This window comes from Heliangelus exortis, chromosome 4 (assembly GCF_036169615.1).
Source record: "Heliangelus exortis chromosome 4, bHelExo1.hap1, whole genome shotgun sequence".
Lineage (NCBI taxonomy): Eukaryota > Metazoa > Chordata > Aves > Apodiformes > Trochilidae > Heliangelus > Heliangelus exortis.
In genome coordinates, this window is record NC_092425.1 from 5,653,425 (window position 1) to 5,680,637 (window position 27,213).

The window sequence follows — 27,213 nt, forward strand, 5'->3', positions numbered from 1 at the left end:
ACCAGTGGCAGGGCCTCTCCCCGCCTCTCCCCGCCCCGCTTCTTCTCCCCCCCAGCTGGGCGGGGCTCTCCCGGCGGCAGTTGCCACTGTGGGGGTCGGGTGAGGGAGCGCTGGGGCAGCTCGGGGTGGTTGGCGGCGGATAACGCCTGGGCCAGGGCAGCGCCTCTGCCTGGGCGCTTCCTTCCCCGGTGGTTGCCCCCTTTTCCCTCTCATTTGCCTCCTCCCGACGCGAGTAGCCGGGGCCTTCTCCATGCGGGAGAAGAGGAGGGAGGAGGTGGGAGCTGCTTGTCGGCTCTCCCCGGCGCCCGGCAAGTCGGACCCGCCGTGCCGCGCTGCTTCTGCCGCATCTCCGCACGGCGCGCAGCCGGCGCTGAGCCCTTCCCGCTGCACCGCTCCCAGCCCCCTTCCCTTCTGTTCTCATTTTTGAAAAATTTTACTTTTTTTTTTTTAATTATTGTTTTTTAATTCTCCCTCGTCCCCCCGTACCTCCCTCCCCCTTCCCTTCTCTTCTCATCCTGGCTGCGAACAAAGTGTCGAGCGCAGAGGATGTCCGGGAAGCACTACAAGGGGCCTGAAGTCAGTTGTTGCATCAAATATTTCATCTTCGGCTTCAATGTCATTTTCTGGGTAAGTCGGCTGATCTCACGGCTCTTCGTTATCTTCCTTTGCCACCTTCTCCTCCGCCTCGCCGGGGTCGGGCACGGCCCGAAACCAGAACCGTGGGACGGGTAAAAGCGGAGCCCTCCGGGTCCTGCGTGACGGTTGGGGTTTGGGGCTTTTTGGGGGCCTTTTGAGGCCTCTGTGGCACCGTCCACCCCCCTTTTCCCCCCGGCAGCCTCCTCTTTCCCCCCCTCCCCGGTCGGCTCCGGGTGCGAAAAATGTTTTCTGCCTTTTTTTTTTTTCTTTTTTCCTCCCTGTTTCCTTCTGCTCTGCTTTGTGGTGGAAGAGGGAGCAGCTAGGCCTGGAGAACGAAATGATCTGGCAGGTTTTCCTGCTGATAATCCCTGTTAAATAAAAATGCTAAGAAAAATCACAGCTCAGGCTCTTTGAGCGGTGCTGTTTGATGAGGCAGTGATTACACAATGATGAGGTCGGGGATGTCATGGGTTTATGATGATTTTAGCCATTACCACGTAGTAGTAGTAGCGCCAGTAATAGGATTCAGGAGGGAAGAAACAGTATTCCCATCCATGGGAGGCTTGGTTTGGCATTGGGATTGCTGGCTGTGCTGCTTTATCTCCTGACTGCACAGCATCTTGTTGCTAGCACTGGCTATAGAGTAGACAGAACAGTATTGTGAAGAGTAACATGCTTATAGCAATATTTCTAGCATTTTCCTAGTGTGTTGGGTTTGAAAGAGAAGCAGCTGATTTTGGATGGAAATGCCAAATTTTGTAATGACAGTGGGTGGGGGTGAGCACTGTCACATAGGCATAAGTGATGAGGCTTTATCACTGCATAGAATGCTAAAAGTTGGATGAAGTGTAATCCTCCTCCTTTCATGAGATACTCCATTTATCAGTTAAAAAGCATAGATAAACCCAGGTACAATCAAAGTGGTTTTGGAGGTCTGGTATAATGTCTTATTTGGACTGTAAAGATGAACTGGGGGGTGGGAAAAAAAGCCACCTTGAAATTTTATGGATGAAGGTTGGAAAGAACAGAGGAGGGATACCTTCTAACCAATACTGAGTTAAAATTATCACTTTGGTGGTTAAATGGCCTAGCAGGTATTCATAGCTGACCTCATGTCTGTGCTTCTGGTAAGTAAAGATGCCCAAAGAGAATGTTTTGGGAGTAAGAGAGTTTTAACTAATGACACTTCTATAGTGAAATACCTTTCCTTAATCAAGAAAGTAAGCTGATAAAGTGGATCTGGCTGTGGTTTTATGTCAGTGTTTACTTGGCCTAAGCCCAATCTGTGGAGACGAATGGTTGCAAGCTTTGTAGTATTTTGACCTGTGGTAGTTTTTATTATACTCTTTGATCAGTTTTTAGTGGTTGAGTTTGCCATGGTTGTTTTCAGTGGTCTGTTTTTTTATTTAGATTCCTCTGGGCATGTGTTGCTGTCGACACAGATGTTTTTCAGCAGGGAACAGAGTAGTGTGAAGAACACTTGTATGCCATGTCCTTGGACCAAAAGAGGGAGATTATGGTGAAATAGACATAAGCATGTTTATTTCTTGCTCCTTCAGGCACTGTCAGTCTATAAGAAGTTGTATACCTTGCAATTTCCTTCATCTTATGCTTTGAAGGATAATGTTTGGAAGGCACAAGAGGGGAAGTGCTATCTTTTAGGTATTTTGTGGCTAATAATTTTCTTATTCCTGTATTGCTGAGTCAGCTAGAGCAAAGCTTTTGCATTATGATAGATGTTTCTCTGTTGTAACTGAATGGGTTAAAGGATGTCTGGCTAGGCCAGGAGGGTTTATACTGCTGGAATGCTAATCTGAAGACCTGAGACTGCCATTTGTTTGATGTGTGACCCTTGCTTACAGATTTCCCCTTTTGCAAAATGCTAATTTTGTGTCCTTGGCTAAACTTCTTGAAATCCAGACTAAGCACTTTATAAGAATTTAGCAATTTCTTCAGAATACTGTAATCTTTTCATGAGGAAGCCTGTATTTACTACCATGCCTGTATGTTTTGGAGTGAAAACATAAGCAGTTCCTCTTGTAGAATACATTTGAGTGTTGTTTTTACTGAATTAAGAGCAACCCCCTCAATAGTTTGTCATGAAAATTGGGCCAGGAAAGCAGTGAATGAAAAACACAAGTTCACTTGGATGCTCACACAAAGTGATAATAAAAAATAGCCACTAATGTAGTAATTGTAAATAGATGGAAGTGATGAAGAGGTCATAGTATTAACCCCATGTCACTCTCCAGGGGTCTTTTGGACATGGAGATATGTAAAACACCTTTGTTAAAACATCTGAACTACATAGTGGTTTTAACAGAACCTTTTAAAAGATTTTCATGTAAACAAACAGGGCAGTTCTCTCTGAGTTAGAAAAGTAATGATTTTGACAAGAAAATTGTTATTGCCTGCAACAGAGGAATGTTGCAAATCTGCTGAAATTCAGTGGAGAATGCCAGTATATGCTACTTGAACCAAAAATATTACCAATAATCAGAGGTTTTGGATGCCAGAGAGTATGTGCAAAATAAATTAACAGACCTTTTGTCAATTTTCTGGTTTTGTGGTGGTCTGTTATTTCCTGAAAGAACAACCCTGAATTATTAGAAAAATGAATATGGGAAAGTTGGACTCTATTTCTGGATATGTAGTTGTAACCAAAGGTGTCAGTATTCTCCTTAGGAGATAGTTCTGCCTTGCACCATGTGTTTAAGTCTGTTGTATGAGGCAATAGGATCTTCTGAGTCTAGGTATTAATATTCTAGGTATATTTGCAAGCTTTATTTTTTTTTTGAAAGTCAGTAGTAACACTGGTAAATATGCTGGAAGTGTTTGTTTAGAAAAACTTGTTCTCTGAGATCACAGAGTGCTCTTGTGCAAAAGGAAAGCTCATTTAGCACTTGCCAAAGTAAGATTTAGGAACTAAGACCTAATAGGCACAAATACAGGTAGAATTCAATATTATGCTTCCCTTTGCATAGCTCAGCTGGCATTCTGCTGCTGATCATTAAGGCACTCACCTGGGTTTTAACTTGCTGAGCATAATTCTTGTGTGAAAGAATTTTATTTTGCTACCTTTCAATGCTGGTGGAATAGGCAGTGCATTTTTATGGCTTTGTAAATCATAATGTAATCTGATTTAGAGGAGAGCTGCAATTATAAGGTAACAGAAAACATTTTTCTGTAGTTGAAACAAGCAGTGCCTCCTCCTTGCCTTCCTCCATGTAGAGTGAGTGATGGCAAAGGTACAATGCAAAAAATTAAAGGAAGCTTTCCAGCTTCCCAAAAGGCAAGAACTGGTTCCCCTCTTTCACTTTCTACTTTTGCAAGATAGTTTTAAGCTGACTTTTAGTTCCAAGAACTGTTTTAATTTGCTATCTGTGCTTCATTATTCTTGATGGAACCTCTGGAATTATACTACTAATTATGAATTTCAGTCCATGCTTGATTTTGCAGTCCTCACCCAATTGGAAAGATGTATATAGAAAGCATTGACATTTCAGACAGAATCCTTTCCTTATCTGTTGATTCCCTGTGAGATGTGGTGCAGTCAGGATACAAGTCATAATTTGCTTGGCATCTGTTGGTTTTGATGGCAACCGTATGGGAGTCTAAATACTCTTTTGAATTTCAGGATGAGAGTGAAAAGAAAACTGAATAAGGTTATGTAATTGTGTGATGGGAAAAGTGTTGGAAAAGTGCACTGACCTTCAAGGGGCAACAAATAGACTGTTTATTAAATAATGTACATTGTTGATAGTTTGTTTTCAAAGGGGCAGAAGATAATTTTCGGATGTCAGCTGGATTTCAGAAATCTGCAAGGAAGTTTTTGTTCTGTAATTTTCCTTTGCCACAATGGTTACAAAAATATAAATATCAGAGTGAGTCTTGTTCTGTGCAATTTTCAAATGCATTCTGTGGCATTTGAGCTTTAAAAATTTGCATTGGGAAGAAGCCCCTGTGGTGGAAGTGGAACCATTCTGTCCCCCCACTTCTGTGTTCAAATGTGGGTGGGTTTTTAAATTTTATTTTAATTTCTTAGTAGCACTGGTAACTTAAGTGTTTTTTTTTTGCCACGAACAGCAAAGACAAGAAAAAAAAACAGGCAAGACAGAACTTGGGAATATCCCCAGTTGTTTTGTGACAGTGCAAGGTGGTGGTGTACATATTACTGTGAGCTTGGTATTCCTGAATTCCCCAGTGTCTCTTTCAGCAGATGTAGCGCATCTTTTAAATGCATAGAAAATTACAGTAACTCCAAGGGCTCCAGAGGTCTTGCTTCAATTTGTGGAGATCATTCTTGGAATAAAAATTTTCTTGCCCTGCCTTCCGTCCTAACTTTGTGTCAGGCGGTAGCATTGCTTATAGGAAAAAAAATCAGTGAGAAATGGATGAAGCTGTTGCCTGTCTCCTAAGTGTTTGTTTTGCCAAGAGTAGGTGTTTGTAAATATGTCATTGTTTAAAGCTCTCTGATGTTTCTAGTTGGGGGATTGAAGAAGCACAAGGGCAGAAGACCTAGAAAAAAAAAAAAAAGGTGATTGTGTGACCTCATCTTTGGTGTCAGCATACTTGAAGGGAAAATTATTTGAGCTATCAAAGGGAGCTTTCATGTTTTTCTTCTGTGTTGAAGATTAATTTATTAAATGTATTTACTCCTTGATTGAATTACCATAATAATTTTTACCTGGAGTCACACCTATCTCAAAGTATGAAGAGTTAAATTTGAATTTTTAGTGTCCCAATGAGTGAAAAACTGATGCATGGGGATGTCACCCTGAGAAACAAGTTTGTCCTAGTGCCATCCCCCTTGTTGTATGTTGATAACATTTTCCTAATAAAGGCAACAACAGGTCCATGTTCTGTAACACTGAATTTGAAGATAGACATTCTATCTTAATTCAGCAAGGCAGACTTCTCCTGATAAATGCTTTTTGGTGTATTTATATATGTATGTATGTATATTTATTCAACTACAGTGTGTGTTGCAATAGGCACTCAGGGAAAGTAAGCATGAGCTGGGGAAGAAATGATTTTTTTTTTTCCCAAATGGGAGCTGAGAAAGCAAGGTTATGTGGGGGTTTTTTGTTTAGTTTGTTTTGTTTTTTTTTTTTTTAACAAAACAAAAAAATCACTTAGTGCAACAGATGTAGGATAAATTTCAAATGGAAAACGTGGAGGACTGTGTTTGATTTGTGTGCCTTTTTGTTGTTGCTTTGTGTGTGGGGAGTGAGAAAAAAAGAAAAATGTAAGGAACTTTTTGTCCTTTCCAGTGAACGGAAAGTTTGAAAGAATGGGAGTTTTAAAGAATGTATGTACTTGGTTCTTAACACTAAGACCTAGTTCCATAGATTAATCCTGAAGTACTCCTTAGCAAACTTAAATTTATTCTTTATTTCTTAAACTCTGTAAGATGCAATAGTTATGAGTAAGAGAGCATAAAAAACTTGAGCTTCCAGTTAGTGAAACAGCGTTTCCTTTTCCTTAGAACCCTATTCCTACAAATAATAACTTTTTGTTCAGAGTGCATTATAAACTGGTTTTGGCACCAGAGCTACTACAAGTTACACATTTGGAAACTGATATGTAGTTAAATGCTCATTTGAGGAACCTCTACAGTTTATTTAACCAAGGGCAATAAAGTGAAGATTTGCTATAAGCGTTTAGAATATAATGTTGGGCTTGCAATTAAAGCTGGAGGTGAGAGAGAATGTTTTTGACCCAAAGACATCTGCTGACCTAATTCTCCCACTTAGGGAATTCCAGTCTTAAACTGCAGGCTTCAGACTTTGCTTTGCCCAAAAAATGCAGCAGCAGGAGCACGTTTCTCAAATTCATGGCTCGTGGCCTGTCAACAGGACTGGAATTGTTTTATTGATGGAAGCAGGAGCAAGGAGCTGAACAACTCATGAAGTAACCCAGCTCTGTTAGTGATGACCCAGAACTCACTGTCAGCATCAGCTATTCAAGTGCCTTCCATTATGGGAGTTTTTAAACTCTTCTAAATATCTGACTTTTTAATTAGGTAGCATCTCATAATGAATTAGTACTCTCGTACCACTTTACATCTTTTTTTTTTCCCACTAAAAATTAGAAAACAGTCTTGCAGTGGAATAAAGAAAGAATTAAATAATAATAAAAAAAATCTTATGTACTTTATTGCATTCCACTACAGTTTTACAGTGCACAATCCAGGAAAACAAGTTTTTCTTTACTGATTTGAGGCCTAATTGGTTTATTTTCTACTGCACTGTTGCAGAGTTGGGGAGGTGTCCTCATTTTTGGCCTGCTTCTTCTGCCAAAAAATATCTTCCCTTTCAGCAGGACTTTGTGGAGGCATAAGGGATGGGATGGGTGGATGTCACTGCTGGCACAGAGCTCTCTGTAGCTGCTTCTGTAACACAGGCAAAGATCTGGAGCAGCCTGACCTTATCCTTACACACTGAGGCTTCCAGTCAGGCTTTGGTTTGTTATCAAACTGACTCAGTGTGATCTCATACAGCATCTGTGCAAGTCAGGCCATCTGGAGGTTAAAACCAGTCAGATTCGAGTCCTTTAGGTGGATAAAATGAGTCAAACAACAGTAATGGTATTTATTTCATATGCATCAATCTCCACATCAGATTCTTCAGCTAATGTTTCATCTTTCCATCTTTTCCATCATCATTTTCCTCTGGGCAGCATTTCGAATAAATAGACACAGAGGATCTAATGAATGAACTGCCCATTTCCCACAGAATGGAGAAAAATCAATATGCCTCTTCCAGGCCTTGAAAATCCCTCTATCCCTAGTGAAGGCTTCATTGCATCAAATAATATTGAAAATAATTCAATATTCAGGCAAAGTTCTTGATGTGCGGTGATAGAAATTAGTTTTTCTTTTCTTTTTGCAACAAGGCAAATATATATTATGAAAACATTATCTTAATCCTTAGCAGGCAAGTAAAATTATTTCTAAAATAGTTTGGTGCTTCTTTGTAGTTTTGTATTCAAAGAAAAAAATGAAAAGGAGACTAGATAATTTAGATATAGAAAATATTTTGGGTTCATGGAGACATTGGCTTGGTTACCTAAATGTCGTGTTAATGAGTTAAGAACCTGAGTGTATCTGCTGCTAATAGCTCCAGTCAGCTCCTGTTAAAGGGCAATGAGTATGATATAAATGAGAATGCCAGGATGACTGCAATAATTCATCCTACTGGGTGTTTTCTAGCATTAGTAGGATAAGTTTAATGATAGTCTAGCTTAATTTACTTTGGTTTAGATGCAAATCTTCTCTGATGCAGGACATTATTTTATGTCGGGACTCTCTTTGCCAAGAGGGAAGGCTTTCTCACTGAGCTCCGATTGCTTATCTGGAGCAAAGCTGCAGCAGCACCCTGTGTAAGGTGTCACCCCTGGGATCTGTGATTTGGTCAGACCCAGCATCACAGGTTCTCCCTGTTGGACACCTTTGCTCTGTGTTCCTAGTTGGCAAGACTCTAGCTTCTCTGTGCTTCCCTCTCACTGAACTGTATCACTTCTGCTGCATTCTGTCAAGCAGCTTTGAATAAAAAAAGTGTCCCAGTGAGTGGAAAGGAAGGTTTGGAGGAGGTGCCCTTTACATGTTGTAAATGGTTTATGTGTAAAAGCAGAGGCAGTGAGGAAAAAACAGGTCATGTAAGGCAAAGGTTTTGTTGCTTCATACCATGCTTCAATTAACTGTGTCACCTCCTGGAAGAACCTTGCTTGTCTTTGCAGTGCCATGTGGTTGGAATATTTCAGGTTGGAGAACAGAATAAAGTTGATAATTCCAAACATTGTGTCCTACCCACTGGTAAGGAAGAAGTCAGGAAATCTGCTGGGCCACATTCAGCTGGTGCTGGACCAGGATGTTTTACTATGCACAAAACAAGGGTTTCAGATTTTTTTAATTTTAATTTTTGCCACTGAAATATAAAACCAGAAGGGTTCTTTTTTCCATGTGGATAAAAGATAGGATTTCATAGAAGTTGTCTCGGTGACTGCCAGTTTATGTGTGTTTGTGTCCAAGGGAATAGGTATGAATTCAGTCAGTCCAAGAAAAATAAAAAAAATGGATAAAAATTAAAATTAAAAGCCCTGTTTTCCAAGGAGCTATGTAATTAGTATTTGGATGAAAATTCAGCCATATGACTTGCATGAAGGCTATAAAAATGTGTGTGTATATATATGTAGAAAAAAAGTATGATTGCAGCTAATAAATAATGAGGATCTAGTTTGATCAATATTGCTTGATATCACAAGCCTTCTCTTGTTTTTCTCTCCCTGTGGGCACCAAGGGGGATATGAAGTCCTGCTACTTTCCCAATAGTCTAACTCAATTTTTTTTCTCCTCTCTGAAGGACTGGGAGGACCTGTTCTCTATAGCAGGGCTGCTTCCTGCCTTGGTTCTGACAGTGATTTCCTGACTCCTTTGGGTGTTGCTGTCTTGCAAATAAATTCTGGTGCCAAAATGAGAGAAGGGGGCTGCAAACGTCTGAGTCTTCAGTGGCCTGATAGTCATCAGTTACTGGATCTGACTGAGAACTCTCTCATCATCTGGGTCAATTTCTATTGACTTGCTGTTTGGCTGCAAGAATGAAGTGTGGGAAGGTGGTAAGAAAGTCTCCTCCTTTTCCTGTATAGATCAACTTCAAGGGATTGTACAAGCACAGCCTCTTTCAGCTCTAAGCAAAGTAGTTTTGGACTGTGCAGTACACAGAGGCATCAGACACGATGCTGTTATTGATGAGCTCAGGATGGTGAGGTATCTACACGTTATGTAGATACGTGTGCTACTTGGGATGCACCTGCAGTGCACTTTGGTCTTTTCTATATTAGTAAGAGTTATGGCTGTTATCTGTTTTCTCCTAATTGCTCAATGATGTTGGAGAAAGCACGAGTAATGATAGTTTATTGTAATGTGAGATTAATTTGAATTTAAGTGGGCATCTCCATCTACCTCTCTAGTTTGTCTTCTTGTATCTTATTATGCCCTCTAGTAAGATAGTTTGTTGGAGTGGTCTGTTGGAAGATGTGGCAAATGGTCTTTCCCAAGAGAGTTCAAAATGATTATCCATTGCCAAGTAATATAGTTTTTGTTGGTTTGTTGCAAACAAAGGGTTAATATGCATTTAATGTTGGTAACACCTTTGTATATTGTACACACAGTTTGTATATATACATAAGAGAAAAGAGTGTTTAAAAGAAAAAAAAAAAAAAAATCTCGATAGAGCAGAGGCTCACTGATTTATGTGCCTAAAAGCAAGACCTGAAGGGACTGGAAACCCATCTAACAGCTATTACATGCAAGGAAGGACTTTTTGCACTCATCTTCCTCTGTTTGTACTGCACTGTTCTGCTGGGGAGTCTGCCAAAGTAGGATAACCTAGGGCAGGCCACACAGAACACATCCAGGTGGGTTTTGAAAATCTCCAGGAAAGGAGACTCCACAACCTCTCTGAGCAGCCTGTGCCACCTTGCCACCCTCACAACAAAGAAGTTTCTCCTCATGTTGAGGTGGGACTCCCTATGTCCTAGTTAAAACCCATTATTCCTTGTCCTGTTACTGGGAGCCACTGGGAAGGGATTTGTCTCATTCTCTTGACATACATCCCACAGATATTTGTAGACATTAATAATATCCCCTCTTAGCCTTCTTTTCTCAAGGCTAAACAGCCCCAGTTCTCTCAGTCTTTCTTCACAGTAGTGGTCTCACATTAAGCAGGGCTAAGTGTTCAAAAATACTGCTTTCTTTTACATGTGAGCAGTATCCTTCCTCTTAAAAGATGTCCTAATATTTTGAAGTTAGTAAAAACCACAGTTTGGGTAGTCTCAAAATTTGTGGTAGTGTCTGATTCAGTGTTTTATTCTGCAGGACATTTTCCAGGCAAATAATCAGTACTCAATTCCACTGTTACTTACATTTTTCTTGCCAATAGCAGGTGATTATTTCCTGGGTAGATTACCATGCCTGTTGTAAAGGTCTGGCTCTTGTTGATTTTGCCCTCCTTTCTGTTTGTGCTCTACTCCAGCTTGCAGAAGTTGTTCTTTTTGATCCACTTTCCAACATAGCCCTTTTTGTATCACCTGGAACTTAAAACTCACCTGGGTTCTGTGCTTTTAGCCCATAGAAGCATGGTCATTGCCATGCTCTGAGAGGGCTTTCTACAGGAGTAGTTTGACTTTGTTATTGGAGCCCAAACACCACTCCATAGGAAAGTGGGAAGGAGAAGTGAAAAAAAAAATAAAAATGGCACCACCATTTTATAAGGTACTTGTTCCTATTTGTCAAACAATTTTTTTCCCTAATGTGTTAAGAAACATTTCAAAATATGCTTTTGAAGAAGCAAGGCTCAATGCTGGTCAAAACCTCCCAAATAATACCTGCAGAGATGATGGTTCTTTGGTTGATGGGTCAAACTGGTGAATATCACTACTATACATGGCTCTAAAGAATGTCACATTTTAGTTTCTTAAGCAGTTGCGGTAGGACTGAGCCCTGTAGAATCAGGTGAGGGTGGGATAGATGGGGCTGTGGTAGGGACTGGCATGGTCAGTGGAGATTTGAGGGATATGATGTTTGGAATATATGGAAGGTTTGTTGCTCCTGAAGCACAGGGCCTTAGTGATGTTACTTAAAGCTTGGGTACAGAATGGAATTTAAAGAGGCTGGTGGTTGGTTGTGCTAGCTAGAAGCATACTGTAAAGTACTAAATACTTTGAGAGTTCATGGGGGTCCTTTTTTGTGTCTTTGGAGACCTATCAAAACTTCATTGAGTAGTGCTATTTCTTTGAATCTCCCTAGCATGCAAGGTAGGATTTGTATTTACTCTAAAAGGCTGCCTTGTGCCATGGTAACAGCCTTAAAGTTTCTGCAGGTGATATTTTATAGATGAAGGTAGAAGAATTTTGGTGTAGGTCTGTGGTCAAAATCTTTCCTGTGAGCCACGATGAGACTCCTAGCTTGAGGAAGTTGAAGGACTTTAAGTTGGAAGGATGGGCTTCATCTGCTTGTGGGGTGGCATTGGAATTCTGTATAAATGGTGGTGAGAAGAGAAACCTGTAATTTGTCACAGAGTGGAATGCATCAACTTGATCATAAAGCAGAAGGTATTAAACTTTGAAAATTGAATCTTCTAAAAGTGAGAAGGTAGTCATATTTTGTTTGAATATAACCTGCCTTGTTTTCTATTACATCTCCATATTACCTTCTTGGTAGATATTTTTCTGCTGTTATTCCTATCAAAGCACTCATTTCTTGTTTCACTACTACTACTTGTTTTACTCCTTTGTTGATAGAACTTTAGGTCGAAAAACTCTAGCTTGCAAAAACCAAACAGGTGCATAAAGAAGTTTCAGAATTCAGAGGAAACACAGGGTGGATCAATTATTAAGTACCTTCCCTCTCCCTCATCCACTTCCTGATGGATTAATTTTGAATGAGCTCCCTGCACAGCTTTCCTTCATCCACTTAGAGTACAGAGCACAAGAGCTTTCAGCTCTGTAAATGCTTGGGCCCTTCTTATATTCCTCTGCATAAAGCAGCTCCTGTTGACTTCAATGGGAATCACTTGGTGGTAGCTGCATAATTGGTTTCCAAGCATTGTGGGGTTTCTTTTGGTTTTGTTTGTGTTTTTTTTTTTTTTTAATATTTTCAAAAGAACTAGAGCAATTACTTCAGTTGCCTAGGTATCTAAAAGCTGACAAAAAGAGTAATAGAGCAGTCTAACCAAAAAACTCTGGCAGAGAAGAGTGGAGCCTATCAGACAGTTTCTGCTATCTTGTGCCTCAGAGAAAGCATCCTCTCTGACCATTTAGATACTTTAAATTAAAACTTCTCCCAGTAATAGGATCTGTATCTGACTAATACATGTGGCACTGAGAGAACTTAGCTGCTGAAGAACACAGAGTTCATCCACAGCAGCCAACTGGTAGGGACTACTATGTGCTCTCCAGTTGTAAAGTAGTGGTGTGCTTGGATGAAATATCTACATATGTGCCAAAATGCCATTTAACAGTGGATTCTGCAGGCTCTCTGCCTTGCCATCAGGCAGAGCAGCAAGCTGCTTACTGCTGTAATTTTTTTCTAACTAGCAATGTATAGTTTTGTATTGAGTCCTGCTTTTTTATCAGGCATGTACATCATAGCATCAACTTAATGATTCATCTGTGTCTGATGTTACTGGTGCTCATCCTAAGTCCCATTTCTTCTGTCTACCATTAGCTATAAAAGAAATCACCACATCTGATTAATGGCTACTGAACTTTAGCATCTTAGGCTAGTAGTAATGGCTTATTAGTGAAATATGTTCCATTACTGCTAATGAGGTTTTAGCAAGTAAGCTAATGTCTCAGGTAAAAGAATTTCTGCAAGCAAAGCATAAAAGCAGCATGTATATAAATTAAGCCTGAAAATCAGTTTGTAGCTCAACAGAAGCTGAACATCTTGGAATTGTTTTGTTTATGCTTTGGTTATTGATAGAGAAAAAAAAAAGTTTAAATGCAGAACTTGATTAATGTTGCATTTTTTTTCTATTGTTAGTTCAGCAGTTTGTGGTATTGCAGTATGAGTAGATAGTTGGATCTGTGCTACTACAAATGGTTTTGATACTATTAAAAGTAAACAGCAAAAACCACCTTTTGCCTTTAAGGAAGGCTTTAAAGAAATGTAAAACTGATTCTAAATGATGACTTAGGAAAAAAAAAAAATAAAGCAAGGTATTAATATTCCTTGCTTTTAGGCTCCTCATACCACCAAAGGAGATGAAGAACTACTCTGAGCTATTATACTGAATGCTTAATCTGCTGGATTGTCATTTACCTTCAAATGAAGCTTTAACCTACAGAGCCAAAAATTGTTTCAAGGTTTTGGAGATGTGCTGCTCCTTGCCTTTTGACTAGATCCAGTGTAAGGGAGTTCCCTAAGGAAAAGAATCTTTTTTTCTCTAGTGTGTGAAGAAATAATCTGTCAGTAGACCTTCAGCTTTAAGTTGAGGTTAAGTTTTAATGGCAAGGAATTGAAAAAAAATTTATTTGAAGATTGTGTAGTCTTGATTTCTGTTACCTTTGTGTGTATTGCCCACTTCTAAATACCTAGAACACATATAAATATTTACGTATATAAATGGGCTGAGTTCTGTATGATGTAAAAGATGTAATTAAAAGGAATCTTTTTGAATATACTTCAATTTTCTGCTGAAGCCCCATGCAATTCAAAGATAGTAAGTTTGATGGTTTTGCCTAAAATGGTGTTTAAAGATGATGAAACCAACTGAAAACAGTTTGTTTTCCTAAGATTAGGATTCATAAAGCACCTGAGGGGCTGGTGAAGAGTGAGGTTGGAAGAGAACCACTCAGGTGAGGATGTGACTGGGGGAACTCAGCTTTGCTACTGAAGCACCTGATTTAACTCCTTGAGTTAAAGCTGTGGGGTTTTTTGAGTGCTGTAGCTGTAATTAATATTTATTGGTAACTTCTATGGACAGATCAAATCTGAAAAAAAACCCCAAAACTCCAAACTAACCACTGTAGACTGAAAAATGTCCCTTGGAAATATTTTATCTTATTAAGCTCTTAAATCTGTGAATTGATGTTATTTCTCTTGTTTTCAAAATCTAATACTAATCAACCCCAGACTGGAGTTAGGAAAGCCTAAACTAATGAATTTTAAATATAGATAGGAACTATATAGGACTATAGATAGGAATTGCATAGGCAGAGCTGTCAAGGCAGTCTTCAAAGAACCTTTTTAGAAATGCAACAAAGAGAAAATACCAAAGATCATCCTGGCCCAGCCAAAAGGTGTTTTTAAGTGAAGTATCCTTAGAACAGTGGTGAGTGGTAGACAGATGGTGAAAAATGGAAGAACAAGGCAGATAGTTAGATAGGGAATATGCTCTGAATCTTCAGCTTTTCAGAGCCAGAATCAGGATCTGTGGACTTAGTACTGCTGGATGTTTTTTTCTTCAGTAATTTGTCTGGTTGGCCCTTGAATCTCTTCACTTTATGAAGTATGTGACGTCCAGTTGGGAGTTGTACTTTTTCCGTATTACTCTTGGCTGACTTTTGGGAGAGGTGGAGTTCCAGCAGGTGTGTAATAAAGCATTCTGCAGGGTGGAGTCTGTGAACTTTGGTGCTCATCTGCTTTGCTTCTGTGAAACCACAATGAAAATCTGGCATCTGAATAATGTGTTTTGAAGCCTTTCTCTCTTCCCTGCCATACCGTGCCCCTGACTTTTCCACACAATATCATGGAGAAACAAGTTTTGAAGACTTTTTCTTTTCAGTAGTTCTGATGGTTGAATTGCACACGTTGTAAGTGTACCAGTCCAAGGAGATACAGCTGGATGTCACAGATGAAAATGTTTGCTGCTGGGAAGAGGAGCTGTAAATTTTCAGATTTTGACCTAACTGGATCTTTACACAGCTCCTCCAATTATAATGAATTTACCATTTTTCAGCTTGGGCCATGTTTAACAGCAAGGTATGTAGTTGGCAGTTTTTATGTAGGATTGGAGTTCTGTCCCTTTGTCATCCTCTCTTTCCCTGGCCTCCACAAAGGAAGAAAAAAGCAATAGTATGTTCCCAAAATAATTATTTAATGTAATTGGATACAGTAGATCCTTAGTAATAAAATAGTATCTGAAGGATGAGAATTCTGTGATGCACAGATGAATGTGAAGGGTGTTCTCAGGCAGGCATCAGATTGTTTCTTCTGTTGTTTATTGTTTTGAAAGACTCTGGTAGTTTTCTTTAGCATAAAAGTTTCAATGTAGCACTTACCCATTATTTTGGAAGTAAAGGTGGAAAATTCCTTCCCCAAAAATGTCCATAAGCAAATCCATGGCTTTTGGGAGTGATGCCTTGTGTGCCTCAGTTGCCTCTGAAGCAGAGATCAATGTTAGTAGGATCTTGAGGGGTTACATATGGTAAATTCCTGGCCAGGGAGTAAGTACACAGGAGTTGTTGTTGCTGTATGAGCATGATATTCCCACCTTCCTAAGGTTGCATAGTAGCAAATTCTGCTATAAAGCCAAATTTATAGGAGTGATTTTATATTATACCACAGCGTTTTACATCTGATAAGTAAAATGCAGTATATCTGATGTGATTTACATCTGATAAGTAAAATTTCTTGTTTACTTGCATAATAATTACAGAAGGGAGGAAGAACATAAGTGGCATGGCTGACAAAGAGAAGACTGGAGAGGCAATACCTGCTGGTATGATCCTGGCTAAAAAAAGATCCTTACTTATCTTTTACTTACTGCAGCAGCTGCGGCTTCTCAGCCTGATTGAGAGAGCATAAATTAAAATACAAAGGTCTCCTGTGGCTACTCTTGGCTGACACTGCAATGGCAGATCAGACCTCCCTGTATCATCTTCACTTATTTTCTTCTTTTTCTCAAGATTTTCTCTGCATTTTTATCAATCACAGTCTTTTATTACTGGCCTGAATATGAGCAGCAATCCAGCCACTCCAAAACTTTTATGTACTTGAGTGACTGGAACAATTTGTAGAGAAAAGAATTAGTCTGGGTTTCATAAGAAGCTCAGGTCTTTTTCCTATTTATATTGCCTGGAGAAGAGGGACAATTTTTGTGCTTTTTACAGCTGCTGAAGATACAGGACAAATTCCTGTTCTTGAGCTGAATTCCCAGCGCTCCACCCTGCTCCCCTGTCCTCTTCTGCCTTCTAATAGTGAGGTTTAAGTTCTCACTCAGCCATTGCAGCATTTAATAAAAGTATTGGTCTGCTTGCTTGCATCTTCTGAGGGGGTTCTGGAGGAAACAGTCTTGACAGTGTTTTTCCAGAGCTCTTCAATGAAGCAAGTGTGGTTATAAAGTTATTTTTTTGGAAAGAGTTACTTAGGTCTTAGCTGGATGGGGGTAGACTTCAAGCAAGAGCCTTACCTGAAATTGGTGGCACTGCCTTTGTGTGCTGTGGAAGAAGGGTCCTAACTTTCAGAGGCTTAGTTTAGAGGATAGATAGATTGATATCAAATTGATAAGCCTTTCAAAAGTGATATGAGCTGTGGCTGTCATCAAAAGTGGCTCTAGACTGATAGAGACCGATAAGAATTCCTCATTGTGAATCCAGCAGGCTGATGTTGATGTTCAATGTTAATTGGAGGTTTTGAAATCATCTAAGTGCTCTTTGAAAACTTGCCCAGTTATTAAATTTTTCCTTAAAAGTATCATAGGAATTATGGAGTTTGTATAAGCATATTGTGATGTTTGGAAGTAATCGTGGGACCAACCACAGTATTGCTGTTCTTTCTACCAATTGGACTTAACAAGAATAAAATGCCATTACTATCTTCGTAATCAGATTAAAATTAATGTCTTTGAAATAGCTTTGGAATCAACTACTGAGTGCTTGAACTGCTTCCTTGCTGCTTAATCATAGAATCATAGAATCATAGAATTAGCTGGGTTGGAAGGGACCTCAGAGATCATCAAGTCCAACCCTTGACCCACCGGTGCGATTGCTAGACCATGGCACTGAGTGCCACATCCAGTCTCTTTTTAAATGTCTCTAGGGATGGAGAATCCACCACCTCACCGGGCAGTCCATTCCATTGCCTGATCACCCTCTCTGTAAAAAAATTCTTTCTGATATCCAGCCTAAATCTTCCCTGGCACAACTTAAGACTATGTCCTCTTGTCTTGTTGAAAGTTGCCTGGGAAAAGAGACCAACTCCCACCTGGCTCCAGCCTCCTTTCAGGTAGTTAATGAACCCAGTGGCCTTGCCAGGCTGCTTGTTTATGGGGTAGCTGGTTCTTGAGGCTTGGTTTTGGTTTTTGGTTTTTTTTTTTTTTTTGCATTCTGTATTTTAGGTATCTGGAACATCTTCGATAATGCCTCTCTCGGAATGGAAGTCTCTTATGGGCTATAGAAAAACAGTGCAAATTTGCCTAGAATTTGAGAAGGTTTTGGACTGGAGTGAAAAGCTTTGGTTTGGTGTGACTTGCTGTTCTTTGCTCAGAATTTGGTAGTCTCTGCAGGTAGCTGCCTCGTTAAAATACACTTGCAGTAAGCTTTTTTTTGTTTTGTTTTGCATTTAACACATTTTCATGCTGTAAATAAAGTCTGATCTTGTATTTGTTCCTCTAAGGCTTGATGCTTCAAGAGGTGCCTGTGGAAAAATAAGATTTAGGTTTGAGCAGTTACTGAAAAACTAATCCTGTACTCCACAGTGTAATGAATGTGGATTCTTCACTCCATTGAGTGAAATATGACTGGTGTGACCTAGTTTATTTTCATATTTAACATACTGGATACTTTTTTTTTCTTTTTCCTACTTGTTTCCTAGGAAACAAATGCCCTGGTATAGTAGAGAAGAGCTATTGTATGGAGAGTGCCAACTGTCTAAAATATTACTCTCTTGTAGGTGGAAGGATTTAAAGGTGAGAGAGCTTTTCAAAATGATCTTTATTAACCAAAATAGCACAAGGCTGTGTTTCACTCTGCTGTGCAACTCCTAAATGTATTCATATTGTGCTCAGTAGGAGTATCTGTGTTGTCTACTGAAACTACTATATATGCTCCCACTCAATGCATACTAAAAGAAGCTGAGTGAGTAACTAATAAATGGTTGTTTCTGTCATCCTTGCTGAACAGTATGCAGAAACAGATTTATAAAGTGTTTTTATTTTGAATTATCTGGAATGGAAACAATAATGCAGATTTTGGGGTTAGAGTGAACTTCAGGAAATGTAATTTATGGTAGTAGAGGAGGTCAAGAGAGGGATAGGAAACCTTTTCCTATCCATTTTTAAATGTAAAATTTATCATGCAGCTGTGTTTTGTGTTTTGTTCGGGTTTTTTATATATATTTTAGCCCAGTGTTTATTGTTGCAACAGAAAAATCAGTATGGGTAATTGTTGCAGTGCTATTTTTCAAGCTGTGATGTTGAGAACAGTTTTGAGATTGGTAATGCTGAACCTTACCTGCATGGTGAAAGAAAAGCCAGCAAACTGGTTACTGGTTGAACTGGCTGGTTAACTAATGAGAGTGGTGGGAGGAGGGATCTTGGGTTCTGGGAATATGGTTCTGTGCAAATTGGAGAATGAGTAAGGGGGAATATGAAATTTTGATGGTGTATGACAAAAAGGGATGAATATGTACTACATGTACTATATGTGCTATATGTACTATACTGTATAGTATATATGGTATAATCTATACTTATAATCTATACTCTATATATATACTATATATAGTGTATATATATATACACACACTATATATTACACATTACATATGTGTAATATATATATTACACATATTACATATATAATGCTTATAAATGCATATTATCTACCCTAATAGTTAGAATTTTCCAAAGGCTAAACACCAGTAGATAATAAATTACAGTGAAGGCATATATAAGATTTTGAAGATCTTGCTCAAGTGTGCAGGTTTTGGTTTTCTTTTCTTTTTTTAAAGCAAGTTATGAAAGCAAGGCTGTGCTTTCACTGCAAGAACTGAGGGTAGAGGGAGGGTGAAGCAAAATGGAAACCTAACTAAACACATATCTCTAGAAGTCTACAAATACATCTCCAGCAATCCTGGAAGCAGCAAGGCCTGCTAAATCACACACCTGAATCTGTGATGCTGGTGGAGGCTGGAGAGGGCTTTTTTTGAGCTCTGCCAAGAGAGGGAGTTGCTCTTTTGTGGCTGCTGCCTCAGCTCTTAATGGTTATTCCAGTTGTGCAGAGTATGGAGGTGGTGAACTGGAGAGCAAGTAGAGGCAGAGCTCTGTGGGAGTTCAGTGTTGCCAGGACATGTGTGACAAGCATCAATGTTCATGTGTGACCTGGTGGAGTTCAGACTGCTGCTAGATGACATTTGGGATGCTTACTGCACATTCCTAAGATTTATTCACAAATATTTCCTGGTTAGTGTTGGGGAAGTGGCAGTAGAGTTATCTTCATCATGGCTTACAAAGCCAAGGTATCCAAGGCTATAATAGAATCATTTAAGTTAGAGAAGACCTTTAAGACCATCAGTTCTAACCTTAAACCTAACACTGCACTAAACCATGTCTCCAAGTGCCACTCTGCACTGTCCTTTCTGGTGGATTCCTAAGACAGAGCATAGCTTGTGAAGGAAAAGAAATTGTGGTGTTTTGTTGGTTTTTTTTTTTTAAGACAAATCTGGTTTTGTGCTTAGGGGGACTTTCAGATTCTGTGTAGTGAGTTCTGCAAATGAAGCAGATGGTGGTTCCCCAGGTGGTTATCAAATGGCTTATCAGATGGCTTATCAAATGGTTTTACCTAATGGAGAGAAAACAGGTAACTGACATTGCTCTGAGTGTTTAATGCCATCAGCTGCTGTTCATGAATACCTGTTTCTGCTTCTACTTGATCAAAAAGATGGCTGGCTACAAGTAATGAAAGATTTTCACAAGACTTCACGTGGTAACTTTGCTGAATTGGGAGTACATGATGCCACTGCACCTCTTTGCTGCTTGCCAGTGAACATGAGTCAAACAGAAAGGAAATGTAAAGATTTAAGCATTATTTTTAGAATCCCTTCAGTTGAATTTTTGTAAACTTGATGTTTTTGATGTGATCATACCCTCTTGCAAGAGCTGTGTGCCAGTGGAACTGTTTAACTTGTTGGCTAACTTTGTGTGCATAATAGTTTTTTTTATAACAGCTCCATAGGAGGCAGATAACTCAGGTTAAATATGAAAAATCCCCAGTTCTCACATTTAAGACATCTAAAGTAGTTTTTCAGCTCTAAGGACTGGAGAGTGGGAGAGAAAAGAATACATCTCTGTCACAGATCTCTGGTAGTAAAATATCTAGATTATGTGACTGCTGCTGAACTCTCACTTTGCATAATAAAAAATAAATAATAATAAACAAAGCTTGCTGTTTCCCCACTGACTGTGGGAAAGTACTGGGGAGAGCTCTGCCTTGACTGTGCAGTTTTTAACTCCCAGGATGCATTAACTGCAACTTCTCAAATGGAGAGGCCAAGCTTCTGGCAGGGAGAATCTGTCTTGCAATTCCAGCTGGGGTTAAGTTAAAGCTTGCGGCAAATTTTGCAGCACCCCATGTCAACAAATGGAGTCCCTGTTCTGTGGGTATATGAGCTAACATTGGTACAAACTCTCCTTCTAAAATGCTCAGGAAGATCTTGCACAGGTGTGCAAGTTTTTGTTTTCTTTTCTTTTTTTAAAGCTCCTTCCCTCCCCAAACCCAGTGATTGCCTCTGTTGCCTTTTTGTCACTTTTGGTGAAAATGTAGAAGGCTGTGATGACCCAAGGGACAGTTGTAAATAGGATTAACTTTTGTCTCTGCACTAATCATTCCTGCCTGTTGGATCCTTAATACTTCTTTTATTTCACTTAGTGTGTTTTTTCTTAAAATTACCTCCCATGCACATTGATTGCTGTTCTCAGAGTGTTTGTATGCAAGTATAAAACCTCTTTAGTGAAGTATTTGAGGTGCTTGTGTAAAGCAGTATTTGATTATTGTGTATGTGAATGCCAAGCAAAGGTGCTCTGCTATGAAACAGCCACGTGTGTCACCTAGAGCAAAATCTTAACTGTTGTAGAAAATACATGTGGAAATGTTTTAAGAGTTCATCTCCTAAAATCAGAGCATCTGGTTATTGTTATTTGAATCCTAATAAAAGCCAGAAACTTGTAGAGGAGTGGTCATTGTATGTTTGAGTCATCCCAGCAGTTCCACAGCACAACTGTAAATCTCAGAGCAGCTCTGGTGCAGCACTGGGATATTTAATACCTTTATGAAAAGTCACAACTGGGTTTAGTTTTACTATGCTTTTCGTCATACATGTAATGACTTGAGCATAGGAAATTTTATCCAGTTGTTTGTTCGTTTGGATTTTTAAAAAATTTTTCAGCCTTGAAAATCTGGGCTATGCCTCTGGTTAGTGTGGGGGCAGATGTGTACATAAAGGATTAATCACTCCAAATGTCATTCCACCTTGATGCTTATATTGCAGGATGATTTCCCTTTGCTGCCCCTTCTGTTGTTTGATGAGTAGAACCAAAATTCCGCACTCAGTTTGCAACCTGTGTCAATAGGGACCATGGGGAAGCCAACTGGACACTTAGAAATGAGGAAAATAATATTGTAGCATAATCACAGGGAGTTTCTGAAGTCTGTAAAATTTTTTTCACCACTGATAAAATAAACTTTTATCTAAAGTTTTGGAAACCAGGTGCTCTGAGGAACTGAAACTGTGAGCTAAAAAGCTAAAAGAGCAGTGACAAGCAGTGGCTTCTTCTGTCCCATGATGTCCACTGAAGATGTGGAAATAAATTCTCAGGATAGGCAAAGTGACTTTCCATGGTATGGAGTGAATTGCATGTGGCAGTGTGTACTGAAAAAGATTATTTTTTTCCCTGGGATTCCCTCAAGGGTGTTAAAGGGTTTTGGGACACGGTGATGATATGAGAAGCACAAAATAAGGACTGTTCTCAAATCTGTTTCTCTGACTGTTTTCCTCCAGCACTGATAACTGTGATGTGATGATCTAACCTTTATTTGTGCCTGCAAAATAAATGCTTAAGTGTTGCATCTGGATCATTAAGTGTGTTCAAGTCCTTGCAGAACAAATCTGCAAAAAGATAACGAAGGGTGAATGGCATGTGGGCTTCTTTTCTTCTAGTTGTTTGCTGTGAAACAATCCTTTTTTGTCTCAAATTAATCTCATTGGCAAGTGGAATGGTTTTAGTCCTTTAGGTTACAGTGTTGTAAATGTCTGTTGTCTATCTGAGTTCTTAAGGTAAAATGCTGTGAAGCAGTTCGGATGCACCTGATTTACAGCTTTTCCCACTGCTCCTCCCCAGTGACAATGCTGTTGATAAAATGAGAAACAATATTTAACCAGTTTGGATGATGAAAAACCCTGCTTGGTTTATTTGTCATAAGATGTTGAAGAGCTCTAACCAGGGGATGCTGAAGGTTGGGGAAGATATGAAAAAATTTTTACAACTCACTCCTGGAGTGATGAAATGCAAAACAATTACAGGATTATTTGGTTCTGGGAAGAGAGAGAGAGAATTGATGGAGATTTGCCAGATATATCTCTCAATAGGGTGGATTTCCTGATAGCAAACTGATGAGCTGGTTCTTTCCATGCTACTCAGTGCCATAAAATAAAGGGTCTCTTTGGGTCAAGTGTGCCAGAGTGGAGCCCAAGAATGTTTGAATCTGGTTGATGTCTGGGGGTTGCCATGAAGGACCACATGTCCACAGTTTGGAGGTGGAGGAGGATAAAAGAGCCACTCTGTAGGTCCCTTTGCTCTGTATTTGATCCAGCCAGATTTGTTGGACAGCAGCAGGAAAGGTGAGGTTATCAGTATTGGATGGAAAGGATTCAGGTAGCCTGAGAGTGCCTTCCTCATCCAGGCAGCATCCCTTCCATCCTTGCTTTGTGCACTTGTAATTTCCTTTTTTTTTTTTTTTTTTTTTTTTTTTTTCCTGCAGTGCTGTTGCCATGCACACTGTCCTTCATTATCAATTGAGTGGCTACTTCAAAAAGAATGATTAGTTGTGGATGTGGCTGTACAGAGTAAGCCCTGTGTAACATTCAGACCTGAAGCTGGTGAGGAGAATTTTCCCCAGTACTTAGCATGTATGAGACACATTTTGCAACTCTTGCCTCATGTGTCCAGTGTTGAAATAAAATTCCTGTTGTTCTCATTTATATAAATTTGGTGCATGACATTGTACATTTTAGTTTAAAGGCTTATAGCCAATTTTTTTTATTAGAGACTTTAATTTGAAGTACTTGTCATCAGTCCTGACATGTTAATGATTTTAAGTAGAGTGCCAAATCAACAGATGATTCAATTTTTAATTGATTGTTTTATATCTGTCAATTTTTCTTAGTTGTCTGTCATCACTTTAAAAATGATCATGCTGCACTGCTTTTTTGGAAATGAAATCTGATTGCTTTGGACAGTTTCTGAGGTTATTGCTACTTTTGCAAACCCTTGGAAAGAGGCACAGCCCACTTCTGCTACTTGTGTTGTACCTGTCTGAGTGGATATAAAAAATTGTATCAATTTTGCACTTATGGGAAAAAAAAAATAAACATAGACTGATGCAAAGGTCTGACTTTATTTGATAAAATGTGGTTTGGTTTGGACTCTCAAAAGTGCTGTCAGCAGCACTTTTAGGTTGCTGTTTTGATTCAGTCTTCCTGGGGGGCTCTTGAGTTGAAAACTGCACACAGGGATGGGTAAAGGATTGTTTCATGTTTTATTTTGTATGTGATCTTGCTTACGAAGACTTCAGACAGCTCTTCCATACAGTTCCTTGATTCCACCACTAATTTTGTTTTTGGGTTGTTGGTTTTATACATCCCAAAATAGCAAGGCATAGGTAAACAGCCAGTATACTATGGGACTACTTAAAGCTATTTTTTTTTTGGGGGGGAGGGGATGGATATATTGAATTGTGCAAAGTCTTGGTCCTCTACCATTCCCCAGCATGGGCTGAAAGGTGGCATTTCTGTGAGACTCAAACAGCAATCTTCAAACTTGTGCTGGCACAAATACAGAGGAATTAAGATGCTAAATGTATTATCTCTCTCTTCTTCCTCCCTAATAATTCTGAAACCCTTTGGCCCACATCTGTCATATTTATTGAGAGGAAAATGAATATACACCTTTGACTCTGAGCAGTGTTGGGAATTCTCACTAGTAACACCTTGGCAAGGGATGGAGTAGGAGCCTGCCAAAAAGGATCTTGTTTTACAGACAGGAACTTGTTGAGCAGTTGAAGTTCTGAGTTGTTTTCCAGAACTTGAAAGAGAGAGAATAAAACAAATAAAAGCTAAGAATAACTGAAGTATCCTTTAGTACTTCAGATTATAACTCTGCTGGCAAAGGAAAGCTGCAGTAAAACAATGGGCAAAGTAAGTATTATGTAAGTATAATGAGAGGTCTGCATCCTTGAGGTATTAATTAAACAAGAGAGGATGTGGCCTGGCTTTCAAAAGAAGCTGCTAGCAGAGCACTGCTTGGTATTTGGCTCTGACATATTCCCTATGATATGAATAAACTTATGTTGCATCAAGTAAGCAGGATGAGAATGTCAATGTGAATCTACTAAGAAGTTAGTGAAAATTATATATGTTTAATTTTATCAAGTCTTAAAAACAGATGGTGAGCCATAGGATAATTATATAAGAGCCAAAATTCCCTTAACAAATATTTTTATAATAGTTGTGATAGTTACTCATAAGTAACCAGTCATTTAAGTCTTTCTCTGTTTTTATAAATAGTACAGGGATCTAGTTTAGCCTCACAAACTCTTGGATGAATTTGTTCTTCAGGCTAGGTTGTTCTTTTAGTTTTGTTTTTTTCCACTTGCCTTCTCTAGTCATCCTCTTGCTCTCTACAAAAGGCCCAAGTTCTGTGTGCTGCTGTTTGGTGAAGTGAAATAAAGCTGAAAATGTTGCCTTTCCCTTACACCTGCTTCTTTCAGAGTTACTTTCTTCCATGGATTTCCTCCACAGATTTCCTCCATGGAATCCTGTGTTTTACTCCTCCCAATCTCTACCTGGAGGGATTAACATTTCCCTAAGAAACTGGTTATTATGTGTAGTCCTGCAGTCTCCCTTGGAGGAATGGGCTACAGAATTAAGATACGTTTGGCTTTCATTCAAGATTTTACCCCCATTTCTTCAGCTGCCACCTTTGTTGTTTCTTGTGTGACTTTTGAGTGAGAAGCTGTGAAAATCGCTGGCAAAGAGTTCTCAAGACTGAGAATGAATTGGACAACTACTTCTGAGGCATCAGTGTAGCAGTCTCTTGAACCACCACTGGCCCTGATTGATCTGACATCAGTGTGACCTGCCTGCTAGCAAGGAGAGGTGCCTTTTCCTGAGGATTTTCAGGGCTGGATTTTACCATGTCCTTTCTTCCCTCTCTAAGCCTTTCAGTATCCAGTAGCTCATAACCCATCTGCTTTCTGTGTCTGAAGGGCAGTTTGCCAGCTCCTTACAAGCCACAGGTTTCTCCTTGATCCTCTTAGCATCCTTGGTGCTCCTGGCATCATCTCAGGGGGTAGAGACAAAGAAAAGTTTTTTCCTAGCTTGCTACTTGTATCATGATACTGTTAATTTCTGATTTTTCTAGTGAAGGTAATAGGCAGGGCAGTGATTCAGATGTTAAATGGGCTGCTGAGATCAAGAAGATGTAAAAGTGGGGAGAAACAGAATTCTGCTAACACAATACTTTATATGCTTCTATTTTTGGTTATCATCACTTACTGAGTTCTGGCCAATTTGTCTCCAAAGTGTGCTTGTTATTTAAACACATTCTGTGTGATAAACTGTATTCCTCCTTTCCCCAAGGGAAGCATTGATAGCTTCCTTGCTAACCATGGACCTATACCAATCAAAACAGATTAGGGTTTGAAGAAGTAATTTTAGGAAATAACAACAGCAAAAGTACTTCAGTAAATGGCACTGCAGTTTCTCAGCTGGAGAAGTATTAATACAGAGCTCCTTTGAGACACCACACTTTATTCTCAGTGTAGCCCTTGACAATTATATGTGAGTGAAGTTCCTCATAGAGCAGCTCTGGACTGTGAAGTAGTAGAGGGAGCTTGTGTTAGCCAGGTAAGTATTCTCTAAAAATGTCTCTCATGTGACCTTATGCACAGAGTAACTTAACTTCTTGCTGTTGTACGATAGTGTGAACCCTAAGCAGATCCTCTGGAGCTGTCAGCTGGAAGCTCATCAAAGGCTTCTGCTTGCTGGGGCTGTATCTGTCCAGCCAAGGATCCTGGAAACTGCACGTCCACCTGTGGAAGCAGAGATAGGGAAAGTATTCTGGGGTTTTGGGGTAGGGTAAGAGGCTCTTTTTTAACCTTTGCAGGTTAACAAATTAAGCTGTGTCAATAATAATAAATTTAGGAAAATTTTCCTTTCTAAGGTCCACCAAATTACTGAGAATCTATTAATTAAGAAATGCTGGTTAATTAAAGCTTACTAAGAGAGTGTTTAATTTTTACTTAGGGGAAACCATTTTCCTAAATTTCTTGTTAATATATGGAAATGTTTTATTGGCCATTCACATGGTTCATTTCCTCACTCTGCAGAGCAGATTTGGATCATGTTCATCCCCTGGCTCAAACAAATTGAGAAACAGAGCAGGATCTCTAGCATCCTAAGCAAGTTTCCAAGCAACTGGACTTGACTACTCTGTGGTGATAACTTTCATGTCAAAGAAACATGTTGATTCTTTATCTGGGTAGGAATAGGAAACCTTTTTTTTGTTTGCTAAGACACTTGCTGGGACTGTTTAGTCTGAGGAGGAGGAGGCTGAGGGGAGACTTCATCACTCTCTATAATTACCTGAAAGGACACTGTAGAGAGGTTGGTGCTGGTCTCTTCTCACAGGTAAGTGGTGATAGAAGAAGAAAGAATGGACTCAAGCTGTAACAGGGTAGGTTTAGGCTGAACAGTGGGGGGAAAAAACATTTACAGAAAGAGTGGTCAGAGTCTGGAATAGGCTGCCCAGGGAGGTGGTTGAATCACCATCCCTGGATGTGTTTAAGGGTGGTTTAGAT

At 39.5% G+C, this 27,213-nt stretch overlaps 1 protein-coding gene across 4 annotated transcripts in view; it reads left to right on the forward strand.

Moving 5' to 3' along the window:
• The first annotated feature begins 50 nt into the window (after positions 1-50).
• Positions 51-27,213, forward strand: part of TSPAN5 (tetraspanin 5) — a 66,460-nt gene continuing 39,297 nt past the window's right edge. For 3 of the 4 annotated variants that reach the window (XR_011725680.1, XR_011725679.1, XR_011725681.1), the window contains exon 1: positions 76-627. Coding sequence is in view for 1 of the 4 variants with exons in the window: in XM_071742797.1 (XP_071598898.1) it covers positions 547-627 (81 nt within the window). In the remaining 3 variants the exon portion in view is untranslated. Of the gene's footprint in view, positions 628-27,213 lie in introns of all 4 variants that reach the window. The other variant, XM_071742797.1, reaches the window with a different exon arrangement.